At 47.6% G+C, this 23,850-nt stretch overlaps 1 protein-coding gene across 2 annotated transcripts in view; it reads left to right on the top strand.

The window, feature by feature from the left end:
- Positions 1-1,171: 1,171 nt before the first annotated feature.
- Positions 1,172-23,850, top strand: part of twz (BTB/POZ domain-containing protein twz) — an 83,521-nt gene continuing 60,842 nt past the window's right edge. The window contains exon 1 of one of the 2 annotated variants that reach the window (XM_075877734.1): positions 1,172-1,281. Coding sequence is in view for 1 of the 2 variants with exons in the window: in XM_037427780.2 (XP_037283677.2) it covers positions 4,130-4,206 (77 nt within the window). In the remaining variant the exon portion in view is untranslated. Of the gene's footprint in view, positions 1,282-3,675; positions 4,207-23,850 lie in introns of those variants that run through there. The other variant, XM_037427780.2, reaches the window with a different exon arrangement.

The raw sequence follows: 23,850 nt of genomic DNA, 5'->3' as shown, positions 1-23,850 counted from the left end.
AAAAAGGTGAGACCGGGTAGATTTAAAATAAAAGGTCAGTGTGACATTTAGTGCCCTGCAGCCCACCTTATGTTTACGCTTGCACCTTCAACCATTGTTGTTAATCAATGCAAAAAAAGAGGTCTCCTACCGGTAATACAGGGCTGGTCAAAAAGTCATGCCTATATATACCGGATTGTCAAACTGTAGTTGAGCAACGCGTGCAGTCTGTTCTAGTGGTGTATTATTCTGAATTTGTTGTGTGTGCGTGTTTGTCGGTATGTGAATCTATGTGTCACCAATTCTGCCGTTTAATAAATTCAGTCAATTCTGCTATTTGATAAATTTGTCGACTCCAAGCGAATTCACCCGTCAATTTTTATTTCTTTACTACCGGAAATAACTCCCGGAAATCACCTCAAAAACCTTGTGAAGGCAGTAAAAATTTACTCTCTCTATACTCGCTCAAAACCTCACTGGGGTAAATAATTACTACTCTCCCTACGTTCAAAAAATCAGTTAGCACGAGAGTAAATTTTTACCTCGATAGTAGGTGGTAAAAAAAAACCCAGGAAAGGTAGTGCGCTAGAGGACAAATGGTTTACCCAGTTTTCGAGGTTATTTCAGGTCATTTTCGTTTAGTGTGTAAGCTCCGTGGTCCTTCATTATTTAAGTTGTAGGAACCAGTGTGATTTAAAAGCTGTAGTGACCAAGTACAACCTCGTACACTGAAATTACTGTTATATTGGTCCTTAAAAAAAAGAATACCTTGTAGGCATTATCGATACTGTATATGATCTTACCTCGGTTTACATAGTTGTGGTATCGTTTGTCGGTAAAAATGTTACGGTAGTGTTACTTTGTTAAATTTTGTGAATATTTATTTGAAAAAAGAAAGTGTCGCAATTATAGCTCTGTTTTTTACACGGTTGACTCGCTATTCGAAAAGTGTTCGAACAGTATTCCATTCGGTTTTAAGTTTTACTGTTCACGCGCCCCTATAGTGATAACGCCCGGTGACTAGGGCGCCTCAGAAAAAAAAAAAAGAAAATGCCTGATGCCAGCCACACATGTGTAGCTCATGAAGACACTTAGTAAGAAAATAACATATATAAAGCAAACATAAATTGGCTGCGCAGGCAGTCAAAATATGACCAGCTGCGTGCGGTACGAGTGTCGTGAGTTCGCGTCGGCGACGGGTGTGGGTTGATATGTAGAACTGCGCCATTCATGCTCATCACTATCATGGTCTTCGGCCGCAGTCCACAAGACCACCATTCGGGAAGGCTCCTCTGGGGAAAGGTAAACTGATGAACAACTTGTCGCTGCACAGATTTTTGTCTTTTAATTTCTTACATTTATTTTTCATCGCGGCTAAGTGTCATTGGACGAGCGCGCGCTGTGGTGTACCGGGTCTAAGTTTTACATATATACATAACGTGGCACAGCTGACTCTTGTTTAAGGTCGAAGGCCACGTATTCTGTCGCTATGCCTTTTCGTTCCTGCCCCACCGTGGGGTCTAGTGGCTAAGGTACTCGGCTGCTGACCCGCAGGTCGCGGGATCAATTCCCGGCTGCGGCGGCTGCATTTTCGATGGAGGCAAAAATGCAGTATGCGTGAGACAGACGTGCGATTTTCCGTGCGGTGTCGCATGGTGCTGCGTACCGCCTGCGACGTTTTTGGACACACGGCGGCGAAGGAGCTTTCAGCGGCGGGCTCCACCCCCATGCGGCTCCTCGGCATGCGCGGTCGGACGACTTTGTATCCCCGTAATTGAGCTCAAAACAAACAACATTGCACAGCCACGCTTCGTTGTTCCATAAAAATAATGAATAAAACGTCTTCGTGAATGACAAGCACGTCGCGACAGCGGTAACAGCTGATTATTGACGACTCTGACAGGTAGGCCTAAAGCGTGGCGGGCGCCGGCCGTCGCCTATACGCCATTCACACGTGAGCTCGTCATCGAGCGCTTGTTTTTGACAACACTATTAGGCATATGTAAGGCGTTTGTATACGCTATTACTTTCTCGATGCCATCGATGTGAAGAGTAAAGGTGGAAGTGAAGGTGACCATCGCAGAAACGCTGGTAGCCTTGTTTACCTGCGAAATGACCTTGCATCGCTGCTCACCATCTCCGGTCTCGCTAACGGTTTTAAAACAGGCGTTGTCGTGCAGAAGTGGCACACTTCAAACACCATTTTATTCAATCCGCAATAATATCACGTCACCAGGGAAATGTACTTGATGTTTGTCGTGATGTCAGCAAATCGGCAATGTCAGCAAATCCACGCTCTCACCGCTCCATCGACTCGCTTTAACTGGCCTTGATCACGGGTGATGGGAGCGGCTACAGAGAGATGGCGCCACTAGCGGCGTGACGTCACACGTCTGCTCGCGCTGTGATTGGCTGCTGCCATGCGGCGGTGTGATGTGGCGACGAAGATATCTGGCCGGTTTGATCATCGCACCGCACCAGCTACGCGGCGCTGCGATGATACGTCACGAAACGTCACGCAACGTCACCACTTCCAGCTGTCACATCGTCGCACCACACGCCGCATAGCACGAAAAATCGCACGTCTGTCTCGCGCTGTGAGGCCTGTGCTCAGATTTGGGTGCACATTAAGAAACGCAGGTGGTCGAAATTTCGGGAGCATTCCCCCACGGCGTCTCTCTAACCATATGGTGGTTTTGGGACGTTAAACCCCACATATCAATCAATTATCCTTTTCGTTCCGTATACCGGTGCAACGTTCTTTTTTCTAATTTTTATTGTGCATTTGGTTTTGCTTATCTATGTGCTGATCTCTTTGACCTGTGGTAGTAAATGTTTTTTCGCGCCTAAAACTTTCGCCTTGAGTACATCAATTTTCCTTGACACCGCCATGCTGCGTCGAATCAAATAACTTGTAAAGCACTCTGTGTCTGTTGAGGCAATCGCATGTCTAAGCTTCACTTGAAAGCTGACGTGTCTAGGCTTAGACGCAATCGCAGGATGCATGGGGTACCTCACGAAGTGTGTGGCACCAGACAAATAGACGAAGTCTGCCCAGGGAGGCTTTCTTGATTAAAGATCGATTCTCGAGTCTGCCGCGATCTTGCACCTTTGATCTAAAAGTTCAGCACTGACCCGCAAACAAAACCAACGAGATATTCAGAAAGCACTAGTACAGTAGTAAAAATGAGTATTTTTTTCTTTAATTGCGTTTTTTTACGGCACTACATCCATCTAAACATGTATGTCCCTCTTGTGAGCGTTTGTATAGACAATTTTAGAGTGCCTCTCAGGCGACAAATCCATTAAGACGTACTGTTACTCATTGTAAGTTACGCTAAAGGAGTAGCAATCAGTCGTGGCAGTTGCAGATACTTCAGCAGTTGGTTACCATTGTTTGATTCCACACGCCCAAAGAGGTGGTGGTAATGGTTCTAGAATGCACCTGATTTTTGTCTGCCATAAGGCGACACGGAAGACGGAGGAAGCATCCGATTCTTTTCGGTGCTGTTGAAGCGAGAGAGAAAATTGTCCCGGCGAAGGCCGGACGGCCGAAGGACGTACCCCGGAAGAGGGTGCACGGGCGAGGGGCGCACGTGGCGCGCTCCACGTGTCCGCGAGGTGGTGTGCGCAGCGGCGTGGGGGGCGGCAGGAGGAGGAGTCTCTCCCGAGGGGGAGCGCCCTATGGCGGCGGCACCGCCCGCGCCAGTCCCGCTCGGGCTGCCGGGCTGTAGCGTGCGTCGGTTGCAGTTGCTCTGCCGGTGTGGTGGCACGGCGGATTGAAGGTGGCAGGAGGAGCTGTGCGGCGGCGTGAGGACCGTCGACCTCAACGGTGGAGCCCGCGCTCTGCTACGCGCCGGCGGCGGCTCCGTGGACCTTGTCGGAGCGCGCGCGCGAACCCCTCAGCGTGCAAGTGTGCCACGATCAGGGCCGGTGGACGCCGTGGGAAGCTGTGCTGTTTTCCCGACGGGCCGAGCTGCCGTTGGCGGCCTCGGGCCGCGACGGCACCGAGCGGCCCCGGAGCGCGGTGCTGCGCGCCGAGCGCCGCCGCACTTCGCCCAGCGCCACGGCGAGCGCCGGCGAGCACGGCGCCGAGACGCTCGACCTGTCGCCTGCCGCCGCCGGCCGCAAGCGCGACGTGAACGGCGTCATGGCCGTGGCCCGCGCAGCCGGACAGCCGCCGCCGGCGTCGAGTCCCGTCTACGCTGGACGCTTCTCCGTCGCCAGGTGAGCGCGCGTCGCTGTCCACCAAGTCTGAGCAAAACGTGAACTTTTGCTCCCGCTTGGTCCGCGCGCACGTGCCACCCGCGGTCGTGCATTGACGCGCGCGAATTTCGTGAGTCCGCGACAACTCGCGCTGTTGCGTGAGCGGTGTGTATGTCAATGTAAGCGTGTTGAGCACGATTTTCATCAACCCCTTTGGGTGCATGGAGGGGAAACTTCGCTCACATGTCGTTCAGGCATCTAGAAGATGCGCGGCAATAGACGAAGTAAGTGACAGTGGATATGAAATCATGTTAGTTTAGTCGCGTCTGTGCATATGTTATTTAACATGGGATTTTGCGAACCCAGAATTTGAAGGTGCACACTGCCGGGCTTCAGAATTTGAAGGTGCACACAACGTAACCAGGCATGTGGTTTTGGGCGTCCATGTCGGTTCGCGAAATTGAAAAAAAAAAAAACAGCTCGTTACTGTATTATGGAGCGTGGCTCTTACGGTGTGAGAGAAGCACGTTGGTGCGCACGACAAACACTCATCTGTCTTTGTTTCGCGTCATCGAAAACGATGATCAAAATAGCTGCAACGAACCAGCGTGCATTTATATTATGATCTCTATAATGAATGAGAGTCCTTTGGTGGCACTTCCGTCTACTTACTATGATTGACGACTTGTTATAGTAGTAGAGTTTTGTTATAGTAGACACCCATCTTATTTGGAGCCGACAGCACAACGCTAAGTCCGCATATCTACATTGTTTCCTGTGACATGCGCAGTCCGTTGCTCGAAATACCGCTCGATTACTGCGAAAACATTCCATGGGTTTTGTTAGTCTCAGCATTGTGGAAAAAACCTGACACTGCCCTAGATGTGGTCTCATGCTCGCTTTCGCCTCCATTGTAATCCTCAAAAAGTTGCGCAGCCAGGTAACGGTAATCTGTAAATATGACACCCTCCTGTTCCCTCCCTTATAAAATAAATTATATGAGCTCACGGAAGCTTCATGTAGCTTTTGACTATTACGCATCACTATAGGAATGAGGTGCTACTTTCATATGCATTTAGCTCCCATCTGTACAAAAACTGTGAAAGATACCTCGATATTGTCGTCAGGAAATGGTTGTTAAAGAAGGACACATCCCAAGCCTCACTTAGCTAGGTGCCTTTCTAAACGAACGTATACATTATCGGTCCTTGAAAGGTTTTAAAGAAAGGTCGCTTCATCATGGCAATCACATCTGGTACGCTGGTCCACGTTGATGATCTTGTACCTCTGTTCCAAGAGTTGAGTAATGCGTGTCATCCAAGTGATTTCCTGCACGCACGTCATCTGCAATAGAAACCGCGTTTGTAACGGCATTCATGCGTAACGTGATGCAAAATTTCCTGTTTACACTGCAAAAAGCCGTTCTCCCCTCGAGAACAAAGGACATTTAAGGGTTGCAGTTAGGGCGTGTAAGTAGTTTATATGTTGGGTAGGCTGTCACGATGACAGTTACAAAGAAAAATCGAGGGGTGGGGAAGGGAGAGGAGGAGGTGGGATATGTTAAACTCAGCATCTTCGCGTTTGACATTGTATGTCACCATGAAAACTACTCTATACCTGCGAAGCGCTAAGGGCATTCTTGATCGGGCGTGGTCCGGCTCTAATAAAACTTCTTGGGCAGCTTGGTGAGATTTGGAAAAATATCATCTTGGGGCGCTAAACAGATGCGTGCAATGGACAAACACACAGATCACTTTGTGCAGTTGTGTGTGTTTCTCTTGTTTTATATACAGAAATCTACATTGAACGACTTCTACCATCGGTATGGACAAAGGGATCAGTTTATTGCTTTCTCTTTACACTGTTTCCAGAAGGCAGGTGTCTTGTGGCAAAGTTGCCTATATAGTGAAAATATTTTTCGCGTTGTCTCATTGTATTCGTTTGCCATATGCATAAAAAAGCGCGCAAACCATGAACTACCCTCCTCTAGCAGTTCTGAGCAACGTACATACACATTTTCTGAATGCTGCAGTGCCAAATAGGACAATGGTCTATGGATCGCGCATGGTATGCATGTCATCTATATAGATAAAATTTTCTTCACCCTTTTTTTCACGTAAGTTTGCACGTTTCAGACAAAAGAATTGTGTTTTACGTTCCCAGACATGGGGGAGGCTGAATTCGTGCCTTCGTATAAGGACAGGGTTATCAAACGCTCTTGTTTCACAGTGTCACTGCAATATATATAATATTGCCATACCTTTATGACCTGGCAATCGACACTCTCTATTGAGCAGTAGGCATTGGAGCACAATAGCCTTTGGCAATAGCGTCGCCCTAGTCTTATTCATCGATATCTTAGGGTTCAATCGTGTGCCTGGTTGAAGAGCTGCTGACTGTCCTTCAGCCATTTGAGCAAATGCATGACGCGGACTGAGCTTTTGTGCGGCTTTTCAAAGAACCTCGCAACGAAGACACGCATGTGCGCATCGATGCAATCACTGCATGGGCAGTTTCTTCGGTGTATACACCGCTGCAACAATCTCCTTTGCGTGACCACACGCAAAGACGGTTTCGGCCTGCCACTCCAACCTGTTCGACCGGGGTATTAGCACAACGTCGTGTGTCGCCAGACTGGAAATACTGCGTCGTCACATAGTAAAAGACATCGATCCTGTTGTATTTGTTTATATATAATTGCAACAAGCCGCGCCACTTGTGGCGAACCCCACGGCCGTGGACACGATGTTATCGATATACTCTCCAAGAACGCCGAAACGTACAAGCATCAACAGTGACTGGAATGGGCACGAGAAAGTCTGTCCCAGAAATGGACGTCAGCTCTTCTTTAGAAAATTTCCTGTTTTGTAAGAGATCACGCACATTTTTAGCATCACTGGCTATAGCGTGAGGCATGATCGGAGGCTACAGTACAAAGTTGGTTTCCCAGGAAGGAACTCAGCACTAAAGAGTGTGTACACCATGCAATCGACGCCATCGTGAGTTGTACCGAAGCAAGTGCAACAATGTCAAATAAAAAAGGAAGAAATGAGCTGTGAACAGTGACTATCAGGCATTTTCTCGCGGATGTTTTACTTTCCCATAAGCCCGCTTCACTATAGCATTCTCGGAGAGCAGCGGCGACTTTCCGACGTTTACGGTCCTCGGATAGCCGGCCGCCGCTGTCCATTCTTCAATCCACCGGCGAGTGTTTTTTTTTTTTTTTTACAAGTAGACTGAGTCAGCGCGAAACTTTTATAAATTCACTCTGACGCGCTCATGCCCATTAGTTCCGTGACCGTTGCCTCCTTCTGCGCATCGTCCTTCACTGACAAAGCCGGGGACGTACACACCCATTTCTTCGCTTCTAACGACTGAGCGAGGCAGGACCTGTGCCGGTTTAATCGCCCAACAGCCCTGGATTCTACGAAGAATTGCACAGCACCACTTATTCTTACTGCGCAAGAGTCATGAAACTTCAGTCATCTCTCGAACAGTGCCACCGAAACCAAAATAGTCATTCGCTCGGAGGATTTCAAGCTGGACGGTTGTGCCCTCGCGATCTCCGACTTCAGCGTAGCTCCCGCCGACTGGTTCGCCCTCCGCGGTCTCCTGATGCCGTGCAGCTCTCGCATTGTGGCACCCCGCCCTTGGACTGCTTCGACCGGATCCCCACTTTCCTATCTCCTTCTTTTTTCCTCTCGTTGGCTGGCGGCTTCTTCTCCGTCTATTTTCCTTCTATTCTTTTTATCCCTCCTTCATTCTCCCTATATCTTTTATTCCCCATATCCCATTCCTCTGCTGACCTGTTGAGGTGTCCTCGTAAGGAGAGACAGTTACGGGTCGGCACCTTCCTTTTCTTTTCTTCTGATATAACCACTTATATTTCTAGGCGCCCCCCCCCCCCTTCCTTTGCTCGCTCTCTCCTTTCTCTTTCCTCTCTTCGCTCAAGTCTATTATCCCCCATTCCCCTTCCCATGTGAACCACTGCTGAGGTGTCGCACTTAGCTGCAGACAGTTGCGGGGTTCACTTTTCTTTTCTTTTCCAATTTTAAGAACCACTTCCCCCCCCCCCCCCAAAATAGTATATGCCCGTTCCACAAACATTATATTGTGTGCGTGCGCCTTGTGTATTCGCATCTTTATTTTATTCCTATTTTTCTACCCCCACCTCACTTCAGTGAATAGTTGCCCTATTCACTTCATTGAATAGGGCAACTAATCATCCATATCAATCTCCCTACCTCCCTCATGACTCCCAGCTTCACCACAAAACACTTTTTCCTTCTATTATGGTGAATCATTAACAATCAATTAGCTAGGTTTTTGACGTTCTAAACTACCTGCTTATCAAACTGAAATCGATCCTGCGCTTCACCTCGTTCCAAGATCAAAAATCTGCTGCTCCGATATTGGTTGGTTGGACTATTTTCTTCGTTGAAAGCATATAACAATGCAAGCGTGCACCACTCCTTCAATTCATCGTTAAAGGCCTCTATAAAAATGTTGACTGCTATAGCAATGTCCAGCAATCATATAAAGCGCAGGTCTTAAGCTCAGCTCAGCTAGCGGGCCGCAATCAGAAAATTTATTTAGTCCGGGCCCGCATGGGTCGGGACAGAAGGTTGAAAGGAGGGGGTAAAATCCCTCAACGCTGCCTTTTGAAGCAATGCCTTTCCCCTATCTCATGCAGAGAATAATCCTGAAGGAGGTTTGGTGTGAGGCTTGGAGAAACATAACGGTGCTTTCCAAAATTGCTCAAATCAGGAGGATGGTTCTCAAATATAGAGATCTTGTTCCGAGGTATCGTTTCAACGCATGATGGCTGCGTAGAATACTTAAAAATGTTTGAGACCAGTCCCGTCTCTCTAGCTTACCCACCAGAACATTCATATTTGAAATAGGTGAGCAGGTAACGCGAATACCATTTAACTAGGTCAATGCCATTTTGTTCCCTATGCCGCGGGCCGTGTGTTGGAAACTTCCGATAGAGAGTGATTGAGGTATAAAGAACAACGTGTATAGTGCTTTCAGCTATTTGTTAGGAACCGCTCCAGTCCTGATTTGATTCCCCGCACCGCAAGTACTTTCGCGAAGAATTCGAAACTTCTAACAGCGAGGCTGTTCTAGCTCGGTGTAAATTATTGTGACCCGAAATTATGATCATCATGAGCTGGCATCGCTCTCTGTGTCGTCGTCTTCGTCTTCTGTTTCGTTCCGTGACAAATGCGCCAATTTGTCTGGCGTTATAGCAAGGGGGAAGCACAAAGCGAAGCAGTGTTTTGAGGGTGGGGAGGAGGGCGAAGAAAGAAAATGCGTCCCACTTCTTCCCACGGGGAGCAACTCGAGTAAATGCGTCACAGAGTGGTGGGAGTATCGCGTTAATGTTTCGTAAGGGGGTATGGTTTGGAAATGCTTAATTTTTATTTAGTCTTTATTACTCTTATTTATTGAATGAAGGTGCGTTGCCTTCAACGTCAAGCGAAAGCCAAGTAAAGACGCCCTTGACTGAGTTCCGAACGCGCGATTGATCCAGTGCCTATAGCTGAGGTCCGCTAGCTGAGCTGAGCTTAAGACCCGCGCTTTATGTGACTGTTGGCAATTGTTAGCGGCCAATATTTTTATAGAGGCCTTTAACGATGCTATAAAGGAGTGGTGGCCAGTGAATGGTTGTGCAGTGCCAGCAGTCGTTTTTTAAATGCAAAACGTTTCTCAGCAAACTTCGGCGGCTTTCAGATTATCTATCTATCTATCTATCTATCTATCTATCTATCTATCTATCTATCTATCTATCTATCTATCTATCTATCTATCTATCTATCTATCTATCTATCCGTGTACGTTTCGGTGCTTTCTTGGTCCCCCGCGTAACTTGGCGTGAACCAAAGTTAGCATAGGAGGATAAGATGGTTTGACGAATATGACGCGTTGGTCAAGACATGAATAATGTCTCAATCCCGTCGCGTACGTTGTCAAACACTTCCCGTCAGAGAATGGCACGTACCCACGGGCGGGTATGTGCCACAGGTGATAGACACTTTGTGTCTACCCAGGAACGACGAGAACATGCAAATTTGAACGCGTGAGCGTTAACAAAGCTCGACATGGGTATACCGACATGGGTAGCGTCTACCCGACGAATGCAGAGAATACATGTCAGGGTCCCAGCTGGAATCGAACCCAAGCATCCTGCGTGGAAATGAAGCATTCTACCACAGAGCTACGCCAGGTCTCGGAACTACTTTTCAAATAGACGATAATCTTCGTGAAACGTCAATATTGGTTGCAGTGCTGCCTACCCAATTTCATAGACATTACATATATACTCCTTTGGTACAGCCGTCACGTCGGGTTAACGTCAATCGTGGTTAGTTGTCATGCGCTGAATTTGATTTAGGCAGCAGTGTCCAGGGCCAGCATCCTCGCTATAGCATCAGCGCTTTATATCAGCTTCTAGTGTACGCATGCAAGTGCGAACTACTGGCTATATAAACATCTGCAACTCTTCAACATATGTCAGGGCGTGCAACATTTGTACATATATTTATCGTCATTTCATGACTTGTCGCTGATTTCGGCCTTGAGACGGCGCGCGTCTTGTGCGCTGGCCGCACTTGGAGTTCTACAGATACGAAACGTTGCCTCGGCTGTATACAGGTATCGACCTAGCCGGCGTGTGGGAACTAATTTAGACTACCTTTTTTTCCCCTTTTCGTTCACATTTTACATCCCTACATACAGGACAAGTACACTCACAGCCACATGTATTCATTTACGAGCTCTATTCATACATGTTTCGCCACAATGCATGACTGCATGAGACCGCTTAGCTCTATTTCGCACAACGCGTCGTGCACATAGTACAGCGATGCAAACCATGCACTCTAGTCTGGTGTAATCGTGATCGTCTGGCCAAACATTGTAGTGCTGAATAGTTTTCATCAGCAGCACTCGTTGGGCTCGATCACGTCGCAGTGGATTTGACGTGCCTGCCGGTGGTGCACTACGCGTCGAACGCGTAGCAGCGATGAGCAGTGCACTCGTGCACGCACTCATGTTTGTCTGACCATCCTAAGTGGTGCGGTGTGGCTCTGTCCGGCACCAGCTGGACTTACGGAGGGTGGTCAAGTTCATATAAATCACTTCATTTCATTTCATTTATTGCATCCTTAAAGGCCCGAGGGCATTACATAAGGGGGGGGGGGGCAAAAAATACGCTGTGAGTGTGTATAATTCAAGTTGAAGAAATTATTATAAACAATACAGTTCTAATATGGTAGTTTGGTCAAAAATGACAACAAAAATGAATCAAATAACACACAAAAGAAACGCTTTGGCTGGGAATTAGAGTACAAACAACTAGGCACAAGCAAATTATACATACAGTACGTTGGTAGAATATATTTACAGCCACGGGTTAATGGGTGGAATCAAAGTGGGATTCCAATTTTGCGCGGAATGATGTGCGGTCAGGTGTGGCAACAATGGTGTCGGGAAGGCGATTTCAAAGTGTTATTGCTTGGGGGAAAAAGGAGTCGTTCATTGCGGATGTACGGCCGTTGATTCGTGCAATGGGGTTTGAATGGTTAATGCGGGAAGAAGTTTTGTTTGGGGGCTGTACAAGTTCGTGTCTTGATTGGGGTCGGAAAAAGAAACTTCGAAGCTCACGAACAGCTTAGTACGTGGCCGCCACCCGCCTATTCTCGCCTGGTTGGGGTAAGCCTGCGCGCGTAGTGTGTGGGTGTAAATGCCCATTCCTCGCGAGTCACGCCCGGGGCGCGCGCGCTGAAGCGCTCGGGCAGCGTACGTGTGGTTCGGGCTTTAAAACACAGCCCCTTGATGACATCTGGTTTCGTCCACCGATGTGCCTTAAAGGGGCCCTTCAATACTATTGAAGCACCTATTTTTTATTTGTGGTTTGCCCAGTAGCTGGAGATAATTTTAGCGTAGGTCTAAACGCCGATATCAAATGATTAGTATTTTAACCACGAAATAAAGTCGCTACATCGCTGCCGACCACATCACCACGTAGTGGCGCTCGCTAGAACTTTGCGGGCGGAAGTGACGCTGGAAGGTTGCCGCTATATGATTGGATAAATGTAACGTTGTAAGTGATCTTAGTGTAAGATCACAACTGAGGTTACTAAGCTGTGACACCCTGGCTCCTCAGCGCGCTGCATTAACCATCAAAGCCACGCCGCTCATACTGTCTGCCTCACTAACGGCGAACTATGTATGAACCATTTACCACTGGCTTACTGTCAATTGACTTGAAAGCAACATTCTTGGACAAAGCATGTGCTCTGTTTCGACAAGACATGATTTCCCTAAACATTGACGTGTCCGACAGCTTGATCATTGTAGGGGTGGGTACACTGAAGCACATACAGTTGGATGAAAGTAACATTTCAAAACGGCTCTGGCTCCACTTTCACTCGGAAGTTTCACTCTGAAGTTTCACTCTGAAGCAACAGAAGAAATCGCTCGCATCAAGTCCAAAACTATTCGGAAAGTTGGTGGTCCTGTCGGGCCTGTGCATTTGGATCACATCGAAATGCGCACCGCCATTTTCACTTTAGACGATCAAACTGAACTCGCTGCCCCAGATGAGTTGTCGTGACGCTTGCACCGTTGAAACATCGCACGGTGTCATCGTCGCAACAGTGTACATCTCACCAAGAACCTTCGAAGACTGACGTTATGAACTTCCTGCTGCACAACTATCGTGCAGTGTGCCCACAGTATCTACCTGCGATGGTCACATGGAGACATCCACGTTAATGTACTTCGACTCGTGAAAACCAATGACTTGTCACGTTTCTCGACGCCGAGCTTGGACTTCGCCTCCTGTCGTATGTGACGCAGCCACCTATATATTCACAACACCTGTTTAGATGTGGTGGTTACTAAATTACTGTCAATTCAAGCACAATTGACCATGTTCACTACATTTCGTATTGTTTCCAAATCTCCTAGCCTTACTTCGTATAACACCCCGATGTATTGCTTTCGCATTCATTGCTTCAGCCGTGTTCCGACAATGACTTTTTCCTAATTAGTAATGAATTAGAGGCATAGCCAGAATTTTTTTTGGGAGGGGGGTTGGGTTCAAATATATCTTATGTCTGTTCGCTCATACGTCTCTATGTGTGCCTCTTTTTTGGGGGGGGAGGGGGGGAGTTGTATTCTCTCCAACACCGAAATTTTCTTGCTACGTCAGTTTAACGAGTCTACATTTCACAGAAACTGAGTGCAATTCAGCAAAGTATCAGTTCTGCTTGCATAGGAAATCTTTCATCAACCATATTCGTTCCGTGTTCTTTTAGTTCGAATCAGAGACGTGGTTCCTAAAGTGGACTTCTCATTGAGCCCGCTGTAAAACATTGCCGAGGTGCTAAAGAAAAGAACGCAACCAAAGGTATTCGCACCTTAGTAGCAGGTCTTCTATTTTTAAAAAAAAAGCTCGTTGGCCACTCTTCTCCTTGGGCGTGCGTGACAAGCAGGTCGCGGTCACAGTAAGCCGCAATTAGCTTCGCAGGAACGAAAGGGGAAAAGAAAGCGGCGATAAACTTTTCCAAGCGCAAACTTCATCAGCTGTATCCGTGACGGGGACTCGGCGGCTCGAGTTCTCGGAGGGCGCCTCGCTCTTTACTCGCGGACGCGGCGTAAAAAAAGGCAGTCCGCCTTTTGTCCTTTCCTTGTTTTGTTTTCCCTCCGCTTTGTTTCTCGTTAGCCGTGGCTCTATTTAAGCATGATTGACAGTTCTAATTACGGCACGCTTTTTAGCGTCCTTCGAATGCCCTGCCCACGGTTTCAGCGATGAGTTTTTTTTTTTTTTCGACAAGAGACCGTCATCTTCACACGTGCGTATATATAGTATTCAAGATGAAACGCCCCGGGCCTGTAATGGAGCGGCGCTGAACCGCCAATGTCGCCGCCTCGCTAGCTTCCTCTTCGTGATGATGATTCTGTCGGAAGCGTTCGAATCGGCCCCGGCGCGTTAAACGCTCGGCCCCCTTGTCAGCGTGAGGCGGAGAACGCATCAACGCCTATCACAAACCCGACATGAAGGTGCGTTCATGATGCGTCGGTAGAGCCTCCAGCAGGATCGCCTTCGCAGGCGGCACCCCTCAGAGGATAACCAGAATAAAGAAATGAGAATGTGCCCTTAGAAAGATATATCGTGCAAATCCCTTCGCAGCGTGAGCGTAGAGAAACCCGCCGATTACTGATACGCGAATTGCGTTCCGTATCTGCTCGGATGTTGGCTATACTCTTGGCAGTGTGGATGTGTACTACTATATGCTTGTTATACGCCTTCATCTCCTTTTCGATATCAAGCCTTGCAATTGTGACTGGTGAGCAAAGCGGGAGGCAACACAAAAAAAGCAAGAAATAACAGAAAGAAAAGAGGAGGGGGGTAGTTCTCCTGCGTCTTGTGCATTTTATTTCTGCTTTATTTCTTCGTTTTTTTTTAATGAATAGCATCTAGCTATGTTTCGGCCTGAACAAAGCTTGAAGGTCGACTGCCACTTATAAAGGAGTATTTCTGCACTATATGGGTGAAAAAGACGGTGAGCAGAAAGCACGTGCTTGTAATCACCTGTATATAGCTTTTTGCAGTTCTATAGGCACGTGTTACGGGAACAGGGAAGCAATGCTTTAGGGTGCTACATTGAGTATTGCGCACACGCATATCGTGGTAGGCCGATGGATAAGTTGCCTATATGCGCTTGGTGGTGTCCATCGCATTAATTCTCAAACTGAAAATATCAGCCGGTTTGCTATTTTTTCCCCCGAGTGCGGGCTCCTATCAGCCAGCTCGATAACAACGACGGAACCGCTTTCCGTTGAGCCGACTAGCTTCAAGACACACAGTAGACCTCATAAACTCAATAACCGTGGCAATTATTGCTTGTTCGTTGGGGTTTTCCGGAAGACTTGAGAAAGCGTGATCGGCTGCATCATTCGTACGTTAAACGAACATTCTGAGTGTCCAGACTGTGAAGATGAAGTGCAAACGTGAGAGACGTGGCTTTGATAGACGACTACACGTTTGCTGTAAGCAGCAGAGGGGAGTGCCGTTGCACAATGTAATAAAAATTTTGTTGGTGCAAAATCGTGATAAACTAGCAATGAGTACATCTTGCAACCATATACGATTACAAGAATTTGAACTATATATCATTCCAATTCAAGTTTGCCACAGGACTAAGAGGTTATATATATACTGCTTTCTTGTTGACCGCGCTAAGAAATGCTTCATGTACAGAAACCGCCAGTATACTGAGAGAATGGGTGAGGTGCCTGTTGTTCGACTTTTTAACAGTGGCTGTACAGCCAGGGACAAATGTTTCCAGAACGCAATTTTTTTATCATATGGTGTTTAGGTTATGTTGGCGCTTATAGGAAATGGGTGCAATTTAGGCTCTGCTAATGCATGCATGGCACCTGCAATTTCATGGCTAACTGTAGGTCGAGGGATCGAATCCCGGCTGCGGTGGCTACGTTTTTGATGGAGGTGGAGATGTTGTAGGTCCGTGTGCTCAGATTTGGGTGCACGTTAAAGAACCCCAGGTGGTCGAAATTTCCGGAGCCCTCCACTATACGGCGCCTCTCATAATCATATGGTGGCTTTGAGACGTTAATCCCCACATATCAATCAATCATGGCTAACTATATATGTTGCCAGACATTTTATGCACAGGGTGATTTTTTTTGTTAAGCATAATGTTGCCAGGGCAAACGTGAATCCGGCTTTTGCGCAAATTTCGTACCTCCTATTCATTTCTTGCTCGATGCACGTCGTATCACTGAACGCGTGCGCAAAAATGATGAAGGTCTGCTGCGCCAAGAGGTGCCCCTTATTAGTGTCTCCACAGTAAATTTATATATGCGCACACATATAGCAGGCGCGTAGCGATTCGGCTAAAGAGATCCTCCATAGATTTTGCGGATGCTGCCTTCGAGCAAGCGCCCCGACTTATGACTCGTTGTTGGTGTACGTTGACTGTTTTCTGTGCGCATCCGCGCCCGTTGATATCTTGCCGACACTTGCAGCCGGAGCAGCTGCAAAGTGAGAGCTGCACATCAGCGGGGCGCATTGCGTGTCTCGTTCTCGTGAACTGCATCCTTTCCTTTGAGTATAAATGTTCAGGAAAGCTCGCAAACAGCAAGTACTCCCATAGGTATATAACGCTATTTTCGGCAAACCAACGCGTCATATCGAACCTTGCGTAGATCAGGAAATTCAGATGGCCCGAACCATGCATTGCCTGATTGCCAGCAGGATGGGGTAAATTTTAAGCGGCAACAACGAATCAGTTCCGCAACAATGTTTCGCGCGCGTCCGTTTGTCCATGCACGCCATAACTTATTTCCTTAAAGTCTGTCAGCCCTAAACGTGGCGCGGCTCGCAAAACAGTCCTCACGCCGCATGTGTGCAGTTATTTTCTCGTGCGCCATTACATTCTCAGGCTCCAAAACGTGCCGGAGAGATGCACGAAGAGACCGGCCCGTGACGCGCGTGTGGCTTTCGATGTGGCGGCCAGTGCCAGCAGTAATTAGTGGCGGTTTCGCTGAAAAGCGTGACGAGTTTGCCTCCTCCGGTGAAAAATGGGCGAGCTCGCGGGACATCTTCGAGTAATGGCGGTTTTCAGAGCACGACAAGCTCGCGCGCCTGATCAGGGCCAGAGCGCGCGCGCGCTATCGCGTTTCCGCGCCTAACGAGCTCACCCAAGACAATGAGCCGCAATCGCCAGGGCCGCCAACAGCGGGGCACGGAGGGCCCACAGCAGCCACCGGGCGTTTTGCTAACCTCAGAGCCCGTGATGAGGGGGCACCCGTTGCCGCGATAAAGGCACCACTGCAATTTGTCCCATTGTTCGGACCACTTTTCGCCCCAAAAGCAGACGCCCCGCTCAGGAGGGGTAGTATGTGCGGAGGCCGCTCAGTTGAAGATGGGGTGAGCACGGTCACTGGAGCGAAATGGCCGCGCGATCGCTCGCTGCGGCGGCGCTCCTCTGGATGGAGCGGCAAGGACACGATCCATTTTGAGCCCCCTACTAGCCCGCTCTCTCTTACACACACATACTCACAATCATCCCATTGTGCGTATTCCACGGAGGATCGGCTGCCCCAAAACAATGCACCCGGATGCACACTGCTGCACGTGCCAGTAATGGGCGTTAAGCTTCGCGACCAATGACCTATGGAAAACGTGCTCGCGAAAGATGCGCCGCTCGGAGACGGGCGCTCGCCCATTACTCGCACCCACATTTGGACCAGAATGAGAGACCTCCTTCGGTGTGTGTTCAAGGTGTTTCCAGCGCGTAAATATAGCCGGCCGCGGCTGCTGCAGCCATGCCCGCCGAGTCTTGGACGTCGCCTTGTTCGGCTACGGTGGAACTACCGCTGAAGGTTGCAATTCCATCGGCCCAGCTCGTCAATATGTGACCACCGCTATTTTTTTCTGTCCTGCTTGCGCTCGTCTTCCTGTGGCAATGTTCGTCGGTCTAGCAGATTGCAGGCTAGTGCGAAGCACATGCGATGCTACCATAATAAAAGGCACGGACGGCTATAGTCTTGAGATCTGTAATTTGACGTCTCCGCAGCAGCATCCTTTTCGCAACTCGCAGCAGTTGGTGGTGTACATATACTGTGGCCCGCTAGCGCAGTGGTGGGTAAATAACAGTAGCCAAAAATTGTGCCCCCCCCCCCCCTCCCAACTCTATCGGTCTGCTTTCTTTCTGCTAACTGCTTCTATCGTTTATGTACACCGTGTCAAAATTTACGGATAAGTTTTGCTATCGTAGAATTTCTTGTTATAAAAACAGCGGTGGTCAAAACCTGCAAAAATGCCCTTGTGGCCCTCTATAGGTACTTGTATAAATGCACTAAAGTAAAGTTACGAGGTTCATTTCGCGTTTTCTTGTTTTACACTGGCGAAGCCTGAAAACTGGACAAGGGTATACTGGTTCCATCGTGGCAGGAAGATGCGGGGTGGAAGGATACATGTGGTACCCGACGGGTGTTGCGGACCGCAAGGTATAGAGCCGTGGTCACGGGCGGTCCCGATGGCCTCTTCTCAGCCGTCGGTGGCAGGTGTGAAAAGGCTGGCCAGCGTTGAGCGCGTAATTGCGCTCATCCATCACCGAGGAAGCGCACACAGCCGAGCCCAGAGAGTGGGCCGCCGCAGCTCGTTAGCCCGCGCGCAGGGCAGGCTCGCGGTTCTGCTGCTAAGTCCACGAGCAGTGCGGCAAAAGCGCCTCCCCTCCTCCCCTCATTGACAGCGCTATGATACGGGGACGTTGCGTGGCTGGTGTCAAAAACCCAAGTTGGAAGCGTGGATTGTTCCGGCGCGTGCTCACGTTGGCTGGGCGTTACCTAGCGAGTTTGGTGGGTGCTTCGTAATCGCCCAGAAAAAGGTCTTGGTCGGCATTCCTCTCTCTTTTCAATCTTTTAAGCTATGGACGGAAGGAAAAAAAAATGGTGTTGTTAACGCTTTCAGCGATATATTGATGTTATATAATACACTTGCTGTCTATTCAGTCAAACTTCCCTCAACTTATAAAATTCACAGAATCATGTGGACGAATGCATGAACCGGATGACCTGCAAAAACATGAATACGTTGTTAAAATGGCGAGGTTTAGAACTTGATTGCGCGGATGGGTGGGTGTGACTAATGTCAATGACACTTCATATGTATGCTGACAGAAACTCGACTTCAGTTTGTATGCATGGTGGATGATGCACGCACTTGAAATGGACATTCGAACTGTATCAGTATATATACAGCTATATACTTTACAGTACATACATACATACATACATACATACATACATACATACATACATACATACATACATACATACATACATACATACATACATACATACATACATACATACATACATACATACATACATACATACATACATACATACATACATACATACATACATACATACATACGTATGTATGTATGTATGTACTGGCGCGAGCTGCAGAAATTTTCTTATTGGCTCCACTTTGAGGTGTATACCCTCAAAATGTGGCAAGAAATAGATTGTGTGTTGCAGTTCGCGGTTCATCATACACGTCCATCTAACACTTCGCGCGAATTTTGATTACAATGCCACTGTATTTCTTGAGCACATGATAGATACCTTGACAGTATCTGTTAATATCGCAATGGAGAATTATTGGCTCGCCAATCCTCGGAACGATTTTGCCACCAGAGCGGCTTGATAGTCTTTTCACTTTTAGAAGTTGGACAAACGCAAATTCCCGAGTACCGGCCGAAAACAACGAAGCGGGTGCGGCCTTAAACGCGCTTTATGTCTGCAAAAAGACTGAACAGGTTGTTATGACATGCTTTTTTGCCAGAAAGGGAACCGCTGGTGCCTGTGCGAAATGTGCCTGACGTTTTTTGGGCTTTCTGGCACAGCTGCTTCACCTTGTCGGAGGACGTTTTCCAGAGATATCTGGGAAGGAGCCTCGTTTTTACTTGACCGCTATGACCGATTCTAGTGGCACGAGCACGCAAGAGTCAGGTAGAATTTATACGGCCAATCGAAAGGACGGCGAAACCGGAGTGGAAAACAGCAACTGCAGCTTCAAGAGAATGACAGAGGACGAGCGCCCTTGATATATGTCTCTGTTGCAATTTCTGGCCGCATTGATTTCAAGTGCGTGCTCTACTACGTTTTTATACTTTTCATCTTCATCCCTCTTCAGAGCCGTCATTGGGGTCTGGTAATGGTGCTCAGCTGCTGACCCGCAGGGATTGAATACTGGCCGTGGCGCCCGTGATGGAGGCGAAAATCCTTGAGCTCCTCGTGCTTAGATTTGATTGACTGATTGATATGTGGGGTTTAACGTCCCAAAACCATATATACACACACGGGCCTACAACATTTCCGCCTCCGTCGGAAATGCAGCCGCCGCAGCCGGGATTTGATCCCACGACCTGCGGGTCAGCAGCCGAGTACCTTAGCCACTAGACCACCGCGGCGGGGCGTGCTTTGATTGATTGATTGATTGATTGATTGATATGTGGGGTTTAACGTCCCAAAACCATACATACACGGGCCTACAATATTTCCGCCTCCATCGTAAATGCAGCCGCCGCAGCCGGGATTTCATCCCACGACCTGCGGGTCAGCAGCCGAGTACCTTAGCCACTATACCACTGCGGCGGGGCGTGCTTAGATTTGAGTGTATACGTTAAAGAAGACCATGTCGAAACTTCCGGATCCCTCCACTACGGTGTCTCTCATAAACATATGGTGGTGTTAGGACGTTAAAGCTCTGAAATGATTATTATTATTATTATTATTATTATTATTATTATTATTATTATTATTATTATTATTATTATTATTATTATTATTATTATTATTATTATTATTATTATTATTATTATTATTATTATTGTTGTAACCCTCTTGATCTTGGCCTATTCTCTGTTTTTTTTTTTTCAAGTTTTATCGCTTTTCAGGCGTCGAGCGCAGGGTCTTGACCACACTTGAGCGTCGGTGGGGCACGAGCGACTATTAATTAGGCGCAAAACGCTTCTGGCTGCTGACTGTTTCGTACACTAAAGATTTTCTCTTTTTCTCTGTAGACAGCTTCTCGCAAGGGAAGATCCCTAATATTGGCGCCAAAAGCTGTATTCCTCCCAGTAATCAGCGTGCGCTCATAACTGGGAAAAATACGCTCCCCAGAGTCCCGCGAAAAAAAAAAATGGCAACAAATTAAAGTTCTAGATTGGCTCCACCTTACAATGTCTCGTCGGTGCAAGTGCGCAATATATCTTGGCAGCTACGTAAATGACACGTACTAATCATGTACCTGCCGGGTAAACGAGATTCTCGGAATAAACTGCACAGAATATTTCATATTGCAAATACCGTACCAAATAATTCCTGTGTTTTTCGCCTTGCTCGCTTTTTTTTTCTTTTCTTCTTTCACCTCTCAGTCGGCTGTTCACTTGCGAGTCGTCGAAAGTGGAGCCTGTCCCTTCTTTTCAGTCTTTCATTCTGCCACAAATACAGTCGACCCTACCAGACCCACATTCCCTGATGCCAGCTTCTCTTCGCCATTTATGAACCGCCTTTGTTAATGATGCACGCAGCGTCAGCATAAGCTTTTTTTTTCTTTTACAAACAATGATTGACAAACGTGCCTCTCTTTTGTCCGTCCTCGTCTTCGCGACTTTGACATTTGACATCAGGTCATATATAGTCTGGTAAATGTGGACTCGGGAGTCCAGTAGCCTTTCCGATTTCGTCGTTCGTCCGTAGTCAGAGACGGGGTACGCGCGGAAGCCGTTTTATGTGTTTTGCATTGTTCTATAGGTGCTCACCGCCACGGAGTTTCTATTTGTAAGCATTCGTTAGAATGTTTATATAATGCTTTTAAATATATTTTAGCAGTTCCTATTTGTTTCGTAGTTGAGTACCTAATTCGCCGTATTGGATTAGTCGGCTCTCACTTAGCCTACGTCCCCCCCCCCCCCTGTTTTCGCATCTAAAAAATGCTAAAGCGAAGTTCGTCTATAGCGGGCTGAATTTCACCGCGTGTTGAATTGGGCTAGTTGGTGCATATATGCTGGCTTTGAATGAAGGAACAGCGCTGAAACAGGACGGAGACGAGATTGTGTCTCGTCTCTGTCCGTGTTTGTGTCTTCTCGTCTCCGTCCTGTTTCAACGTTGTTTCTTCATTCAAAGCCAGTATGAATTTCAGAGCTTTAACAGGCAATGAAGTTTATTCGCAATCGGACGCCTATTACATTTCTTTTTTTTTTTTGGTTTTTCGTCCGTGCCAAAATTTGTGGTTTTCATAAGAAACGTTCGCGGCGCGGCCCTCCTTATCAGCGGCATGAGTGGTGTAAAGCCGCCGCAGCATGTGTATTTCTCCGTTTGCTGCGACCGCGGCCTTCTATACGTGACTTACCAGCGCTCGTGTATCGCAAAGACTCCCAAGAAAGGGGGAAAAAACAGACAAATAAAGGGAAACGTTTGCGACCGTGGTGACACGTATAATGCTGCCTCCCCCCCCCCTCTTTTTTTTTTTTTTTTTACGTCGCGGGCCAGCATGGCACACAGAGCGCGCGCGCCCGATTCCCACGCACCGATTTCGGGCGACAGGGGCGGCGCCGGCTCTTCAATTCTTTTTTTAATTCCTCCGCGTCGGTGGGAAGGAAAACAAGATCGAGCTCGGAAACTTGGTTCGTTCGGTATCGCTGGAACGCCGCGAAAAAGAAAAAAAAACAAAAACTGCGCAGCGTGTTTTTTTGTACACTCGGCGGGTGATTAAACCTCCATCGATCTGAAAATGGATTAAACGCCGGCGAAAAAGAGCCGTCTCGCGCTCCTTTCGACGCCCTCGTGCCTCTCTCCTTCATAGTGCGCCTCCTGCTCTGTGTGCGCGTCCAGGGGCTTTTTTTTTTTTTTTAATTTTCTTTCCTCTCCTTTTCGGAGACTGCACCGAGCAATTTGCGCCGAGAAAGAAACACGCCAATTGCAAGCGTGTATGGAAGCGCGAAATCATCCGCGCGCTGCGCAAGAAGCTTTCCCTTTTTTATTAATACTATTTCATCACATTTTCGATCATTTTTTATCCTCGCTTTCGTGTTATTGCTTGTATTTGCGGACCGCGTAACCGTTTCGCTTCACGCGCCATTTATCGACACAAAGCCCATCGCGCTGTGTCCTTTCTCCGGTGTTGTGAGCGCGCGTATGCTTAAAAGCGGGGCTTCCAAAGAAGCGCATCTTTCTTCGATCAGCGTCGACCGGTCTGAAAGTGACAACTGTAATTACAATGCACAAATGGTTTGGGAGGATTGCGAGTTTCCAACCGTGCTGGTTTTGCGCGAGGTAAACTTTTCTTTCTTTTTTTTCCGTTTACATTTGTCTCATTCGAACCCTTTCGCTCGGCCAATAACGAAAAGGCTGGGATGTCTTCGCCGATTCTGACAGAACTGACAGCACTGTTTCTGCATCGCAATTATTCAAAATTATATGTGACGTATTCATGCACTGCTTCATGCACGAACTGGAAATGATACGAAACAAAAGGCAAATCTTTCGATGTGTCCAACCATGTGCTCGGAGAGAATCGTGACGTTCGTTAAAGTGGTGCGAGAAAGCATTCCGCATATATATCGCCGACTTCACCGTACCGACGTTTGACCATTTTCCGCTGTAGCATTTAAGATATATCGACTTGACATTATTATTATGCACCGAAGATATATTACATCCTATTCCAGTGTCCAGTTCCGACCTGGCGTATAACTCGCCAGTTGCAATATATTGCTGTTTTAGTCTTAATGGTTGACGGTCGCGTTTACGTATGCATTACGAGGTCGCAATGTGGCGTTCTTCTCTGCACTACCTGTGCTGAGCCTTGTCCTACTTTCCGTGTTTATGCATATTCCACACGCATTAAAGAACCAATTACTTGGGATTAGGACAAACGTATTTCCCATCAGATGTATACGAATGCATTTGCATCTGAATGTTATGGCTGTAGAGCATCACATTTTACTAGCAGATTTAACGTATAATGCTGAAATTAATTGCGATAGTAGCAAACTCGTGCATTTTCACGAGTTTGCTACCAGTCAATCGCAGTGCTCGATATTCTAATCATTG

Source organism: Rhipicephalus microplus, chromosome X, assembly GCF_043290135.1.
Source record: "Rhipicephalus microplus isolate Deutch F79 chromosome X, USDA_Rmic, whole genome shotgun sequence".
Taxonomy (NCBI): domain Eukaryota; kingdom Metazoa; phylum Arthropoda; class Arachnida; order Ixodida; family Ixodidae; genus Rhipicephalus; species Rhipicephalus microplus.
This window is presented reverse-complemented; position numbering and strand designations above follow the sequence as displayed.